The sequence below is a fragment of the Calidris pugnax genome, unplaced genomic scaffold (assembly GCF_001431845.1).
Source record: "Calidris pugnax isolate Ruff unplaced genomic scaffold, ASM143184v1 scaffold573, whole genome shotgun sequence".
Classification (NCBI taxonomy): Eukaryota; Metazoa; Chordata; class Aves; order Charadriiformes; family Scolopacidae; genus Calidris; species Calidris pugnax.
Window position 1 is genome coordinate 611,526 of NW_015091316.1, and position 6,802 is coordinate 618,327.

Consider the following 6,802-nt stretch of genomic DNA (forward strand, 5'->3'; position numbering starts at 1 on the left):
GCCATCAGCCCTCGGGGGGGTCCCAAAGCAGGAGAGCACCTCCCCGGTGCCTGCTTACCTTCAGGAGACAAACCTGGCTTGTGGCTTCATGTGAGGAAGAGGAGGAGGAAGGCTGCTGGCGCTCTGCTGTTGACCTCTCCGCGCTGGCACCATCCTTGAGCCACAGTTTGGAGACCCCCAGCCACCTCTTGGCCCAGGTCCCACCCCTCTCCTTGCGTGCCCCCAGCCCTGACCATCCCAGCAATCCCCTCACCACCACCACCCTCCCCCAGACCCTTTCCAGCCTCCCTTAAACTGGCCCCAGATGAGACATGGTATTTCAGGGACAGCAGAAGGTGATGGTGGGACGCAGAGGAGCAGAGGTGAGAGCGACAGGCCAGAAGTGGGATGGAGATGGCTTCCAAGGGAGAGAAGAGCAGCAGAGGCTAGGAGAAGGCTTTCTGCAGGGACAATAAAAGCCAGGAGGGGATAAACCAGGAGTGAGGTGGCGGAGGTGAGATCCAGCGGCCCTGGCAATTCTGGGAGCTGTGGGCTGCAGCAGCAGGAGGACTGTGGAAAAGGGACTTTGTGTGCAGGCCCATAGCTGTCATCCCCACTGAAGGAAATCAAGGTGGTGGTCACCTGTGAGGTCCTGCACCCACGGTGACTTCCCGGAGCAAACATCAGCACTTCTGACCTGGAAAAAACCTTTATTTTCACCCTACATTGTAACAAGAAGGAGAGATGGAGAAATGCTCCACCAAGAAGAAACTCTGAAAAATGCCTGTGCAGCAGAACTGAAACAAAACAGCTCGGGCTGTCCTGGACGGGAGGTGTCGGGGCTGCAGGAATCCCACCACCATGCTCCAGCGCCCTCCACTAATCCTTGCTTGGGAGCTGTAGGTCTGGCCCCATCCCACAAGACTCTCGGGAGCACGTGTCTTGCCTGATCCACCTCCGAGAAGGGGTCATCTTTCCCTGTGGAAGAGCATATACCTGCTTGCCGGCTGACAATTTCTCTAAAAAGGCTTTCCCCCCCCCCCCCCCCCCGCGGGGGGGGTGGGGGGGGGGGGTCGGGCGCAGGGAAGGCAACGGGGGCTCAGTCCTTAAACCTCCGGCTGGCTTGCATTTTCTTGTAGTAGTGGTCCACCTCGCTGTCCCCCTGTGCTGTGTATTTTTCATAAATCTTTTTTCCCCCCCCCCCCCTGCCTTGGGGGCAGGCTTTGGCCCTGGGAGCATTCCTGGTAGAGGATGGAGGCTGAGCCCCTGGGATCTCCCGGCACAGGAAAGCCTGGAGCAGCTCCCTGCGGGCTGAAGCTCCTCTTCCATTTAAGGGCAGGAGTAATATTTCCGCCTAAAATCTTTCCCTTGGCAGCAGGATATCCGTCCAGCCTGCTGGGAACTATCTCTGAGGACGCTCCCTTTCGCTGCCAGTCCCACCTCGTTTTAACACAGCCCAAACCCTCCCACCTGCTTCTTACCCAGCCCAGCAAAAAGATGCTGTTTATGTAGGACCTACTCAAACATCCCTTTGGCTGGCTGCGCCAGTGTCCCAGCACCATTTTGAGGGGTGCAGATGGGGAGCACCCATCACTTCGTATCCCCCTCCCTCCCCAGCCCCCAGACATCCTTTTGAGGCTGGAAACCAGCTGGGGGATCCTTTGGAGCCCTTCTCCCGCTCCCGCTCGCCGCTGTATGATTTTACGGTTTAAAACTTGGCCGACCCGCGTTTGAACTTTCAAAGAAAACAAGTCATTACCGAAGAGAAGGCCTTCCTTTGCGAGGAGGCCGAATTTCAAGCGTTTTTCAGGGTCTTTTATCTCTCCCATCTCTCTGCCACGCAGCTATGGGGCTAAACGGTCTGTCGGTCCAGGTTCATAGGGGTTTGGATTTCAGGGAGGCGGCAAATTGGCGGCGGGTTCTCCCCTGGAGCCGCCTCTGGTGTTTCACACAGCTCCCCGGGCAGAGGAGAGGTGGGAAGCCAGCGTGCCAGTGAGGACCATAGGCTCAAGAGATGATGGAGACAGGGGGAACCACGCAGGGATGCTCAGCCTCCTCTGGAGGCAAACCCAGCTGGGCGGGTGGATGTCTCCCAGATAGCAGCTGCTTTTAGGTGGAGCTGGCTGAGGGGGAATATTTTTTTTTCCTAGGAAAGGATAAATTTGCCTTCTTTGCGTTGAGTTTCACAGACACGAGGGGAGCTCCTCCAGATGAATCCCTCCCCAGCCCCCACTGGGAGAAATTCTGGCAGTGCCCTTCAGGTGCAGCACTGAATGCCTTGGGATGCCCCATCACCCTCTGTCTCAGAAGACAGGCAGAAAGCTGGTGGGAGTCCACCAAGGTGCCTTGGAGAGGGCTTCCAGCCCACCCCTGGATTGTCCCAGTAGGGGGGACAGGCTACTGGGTTGTGCCTACCTGCAGCCCTGGCTCAGGAAGGGGTGAGGACACGGCTGGGCAGATCCCATCCAGCCTGGAGCTCTCAGCATCCCTCTGGGAAAGACCATGAGCATCTTTTGCTGGCTTTTCCATTCCCTTCAAGCGTGGGATGGCCGTACTTTCATTGCTGGCTTGTTTTCTGGCAGCCCCTGAGCATCCAGCCATGGGTACCAGCAGCCATGGGTATCACCCAGGCTGTTGACACAAGGGCTATATGCAAACGCCCCCCAGTACCTTTTGTTATTTAATAGATATGGGTCAGCCAGAGGTTTTGTTACACAAAGCAGGAATGTTTGCTGCTCCCAGGCTTGGAGATGGGGTAGATAGCTTATCTGCAAGAGAAAGAAGAAATGTCAGCAGAAGAATAGGCCCGGGCAGGCTGTTTCTGGCTCTTTCGCATGTCTCTGGAGCGGGCAGGGTGGCTGGCCAAAAAATAAAATAATAATAATAAAGTAATCAAGATTTTCCCCTCCTCCAGCCCAAATCTGGCAGCTTGGCACCCAGGGTGGGTGACCTTGGTCTAACCCCTCCGGAGCACCTCTTACAAGGCATTTGGGTGCCTGAAAAAATAAGCTACAGCCATCAAATCCTCCAGATTACTTCCCGTTACGGTGCTACAGGAGCAGCAGGAGCGGGGCTGGCTCACAAGCAAGCCCAGAGCTGAGGGGGACAGCAAGGCAGGGATCCCACCTCGATGGGCCCCATCCCCAGGTGCCCCAGCAAGAGCAGAGCAGGTGGGTGATAGCAGCCAGGGTCCAACCCAGCCACAGGGACGCAGCAGGGCTGAGACCCAGCAGGTTCTGAGCCTAAATACAGCCCCGGGACAGTGGGCAGGGTGTGTGGGTGGGGGGGTCCAGGTGGGGTCGGTTGAGGCCATCGTCAGCCCCAGGCTCCTGCAGGCCCACAGCCATCAGTCACCAAAGGGTTTGGATGAGATTTGGGGGATGAAGCGAGGGGGACTGGCAGCAGGTCCAGCTGTTGGTCTCCTGCCCCACAACGCTCCCCCAGTTACAAGCTGATTGTGAAGTAAAACCATCCTGGCACAGGTCTTGCCCAGGTGGGGTTTGCCCATCCCTGGGGATCCCCACATCCCCCCGTGGGGTCAGTGGAAGCAGGGTTTCTGTGAGATGCCCTGGCTTTGAGGGTGCTGCCCACGGCAAACATTACATCCACCCAAAAAGCGTAAAAACCCCTTAAAAGGTGACTTTTGCAAATCGGGGACAGGCTGCTTAAAACCAGCCCCATCCAAACCAGGGCCATTCTCCAGGAGAAAGAGTTGAAGTTTGATTCTCCTGATCGTCAATGAGCTGCTGCAATCAAATAGAGACAATAGGCATTGTCTGCAGAGCAAGGGCTCTGCTGGGGATGCCAGGATTGATCCTTTTTGCCAGACCAGGGTAGGAAGGCACTGGGATGCTGGCAGCCTTTTCGACCTGGAGAGCACTCAGTGTGGTAAGGACGGGTCTCAGTTACCTTCCCACAGTGTCTTCACAGCTTGCTCCACAGTCCCCTGAAGGATGGGGACTCCCCTTCCCAAAATGCTGCATCCCCCAAGTGTGGCTTAAAGCTTTTGGCTGCTCATGAGGTTTCCCTCGGGCTGGCATTGTCCCACTGGTGTGCCACCACCTAAGGCGCGGGGTATCCCCCAGTCTGGGATGAGGGAAGGTCCCCAGGAACCTCCTTTCTTCTTTTCCAGGTGAGGACACTCTTTGTCAGCGGGTTGCCTCTGGACATCAAGCCCCGGGAACTTTACCTGCTCTTCAGGCCCTTTAAGGTACCAGACTGGGGAGGGGAGAGTGGGCCTGGCCCCCTGCCCCATTCCAGTGGCCCCACCAACCTTGGTGGGATCTAGGAGCCTGCTAGTTTCCCCTAAAAAAGTTTAACTTGGTCATTTTATTAGCGGAAACAAATTTCTGCCCCTTTTTACTCCAATAAACCATAGGAAAATAGCATCAGGCGCTTTGATTGCCCTGGGGTTTTAATTGCACATTGAGTTGTGCCCCATTTAGCAGCAGAAGAGCGTTGGCTGTAAACCTCTCTGGTCCCTTCACCCTACGAGACCTGCAGCTCAGACACCGGCTCTTTTCAAACACTAAGGATAATATTCCCAGGCATCCAGCATCCCTACAAAAACCCAGTGGCGATGTGTCCTCGTGCTGGTGCTGAGCCTTGGCGAGCCAACCCCTCCCCCAGTGCCCCCCCAGCTGTGGGGCTGCCGGGTGATGGATGTGGCTGCTCTCCCTCTCCCAGGGGCAGCTGAATTGCAGGGATCTCCACCAAACACCCTTTTTTCCCCCTTCTCTTCTTGCAGGGGTACGAGGGGTCCCTCATCAAACTCACCTCCAAGCAGGTAGGAGCTGCTCAAAACGGGGCAAGTGTCCCATGCCACGCTCCCACCCTCCCCTGTCACTGCCGGTCCCCAAAGCGGGGACGGGTTCCTCTTTGCTCCCTGCCAGCCTGTCTGATGGTGTCTCCTCTCCTTCCTCCACAGCCCGTGGGCTTTGTCAGCTTCGACAGCCGCTCCGAGGCAGAGGCAGCCAAGAACGCCCTGAACGTGAGTGCGCCCGGCTGCTCCTTTTTTTCGGGATTTATTCCCCCACTTTGTTTCCCTGTCCCCAGATATTCTCTCAATTCCTCCATCCCGGGGAGGCACTGGCCCCACCACTGTGTCCCCATCCCTCCAGCTGATCCCCATCTGCATCCTCCCTCCTGGGGGGCTGCATCCCTCTCGCCTTTCCCGGGCCATGCGGGAGGGCTTGAACCCTCAGGATTAGAGCCTTAGATAGGAGTTGATGAGAGAGGCCTTTCCCAGCCTCTCCCGTTTCTTCTGCAGCAAAACCCCAGCTAAAGCTGCAAAAGAAACAGCAAATTTCATTCTCCTTTAGCAGCTCCCTCCTACCTCTGCGGAGCGAACCTCCTGAAAACAGTCACGGGGAGAACCACGTGGAGCCAGTTCTCCAATTCCTCCCCGGGTTTTGGTTGGGTTTTGTTTGGTTGGGTTTTGTTTTTTTTTGTTTGTTTTTTTTTTTTTCTTGTCTTCATTTTAAATGTAAAACTTTTTTTTCCTGGCTCCGCTAATCCCTCTGGATAAGAGCTGGGCCACGCGGGATGCCGACTGCCAAATATGGTGCTGATGCTAAAGATGCCGGAGGAATGCGAGCCGCCTCGGGGCCCGGCAAATTAGCTCATTTCAAGGCTGGAAGCTGAAAAAAAAAAAAAAAAAAAAAAAAAAGCTAAAAAATAACTAATTGGGAGTTATTTTTGCTGCGGGGCTGGCACGCGGCGCGGCTCGCCCACCCGCCGTGCCTCCTTCCCTCCCGCAGGGCATCCGCTTCGACCCCGAGATCCCCCAGACGCTGCGGCTGGAGTTTGCCAAGGCCAACACCAAGATGGCCAAGAGCAAGCTGGTGGGCACCCCCAACCCCAGCACGCCCCTCCCCACCGCCGTACCTCAGTTCATCGCCCGAGAGCCCTGTAAGTACCGGCCCTGGCTCTCCCGAGGGAGACCCACGCGGTCCCCCCTGACCCGCCACCACGGCAGTGCTGGCAGGTTTTTGGGGTGGCAGGCGCCGGGGGTTGGCCCCCTCCTCATTTCCCTGGGGAAAAAGGTTGTATTGGGGCAATGCGATGTTGTGCAGAGATCCCGTGTGGATGTAGTGACGCCAGGACCCCCGTGCGGGATGCGGGGGGCGATGGGGAACGCCAGGTCCAACTGGAAGCAGCAGCGCCCGCTTGGCTACTGCCATGGTGGCACGTGCCCGGCTGGTGGCCAGCAGTCCCCAAAGGCAGCCGGGGAGGAGGCAGGGGCAGGTGACAGACAGCTCAGTGGGGCACACGGGACTGGTGGGGGGAGACCTTGGCCATGTCTCACCCCTTTCTGCGACTGGAATCCCCAGCATTTCCCTGGCGGAGGCCTGTCCCTCGCCTTGGCTGCTGCGCGCGGCCACGAGCCCCACGCTCTCCCCTGTGCCCCCCCGCACAACGCAGGGCAATTAAACCTCTCGGGGGTGATGAAGCTGGCCCCACGGCGTCACTCAGCACCACGTTCTCCAAGCAGGAAATTTCAGCGTTGGCTTTGCAGGTCGGCGACACCGGCACGGCGTGCTTCTCTGGGGGAGGCTCCGCTCTGTTTCGGGGGGGGGAAAAGGAAGGAAGGACCGGCGGTGCCGCCGGCCGTGGCGGGGGCCATTAACTCTCCTTCTTCTTCTCTTGCAGATGAGCTCACAGTGCCTGCACTTTACCCCAGTAGCCCTGAAGTGTGGGGGCCGTACCCTCTGTACCCAGCGGAGTTAGCACCTGCTCTACCTCCTCCTGCTTTCACCTACCCCGCTTCGCTGCACGCCCAGGTAATTCAGACCCATCCGCCACCCACTGCGCTCACCCTCCC

At 57.6% G+C, this 6,802-nt stretch overlaps 1 protein-coding gene across 1 annotated transcript in view; it reads left to right on the forward strand.

Moving 5' to 3' along the window:
• The first annotated feature begins 3,109 nt into the window (after positions 1-3,109).
• The window catches only part of RBPMS (RNA binding protein with multiple splicing), a 9,742-nt gene continuing 6,049 nt past the window's right edge, over positions 3,110-6,802 (forward strand). The window contains exons 1-6 of the mRNA XM_014960897.1: positions 3,110-3,149; positions 4,065-4,189; positions 4,727-4,765; positions 4,907-4,969; positions 5,739-5,889; positions 6,631-6,761. Coding sequence (XP_014816383.1) covers positions 3,110-3,149; positions 4,065-4,189; positions 4,727-4,765; positions 4,907-4,969; positions 5,739-5,889; positions 6,631-6,761 — 549 coding nt within the window. The remainder of the gene's footprint in view (positions 3,150-4,064; positions 4,190-4,726; positions 4,766-4,906; positions 4,970-5,738; positions 5,890-6,630; positions 6,762-6,802) is intronic.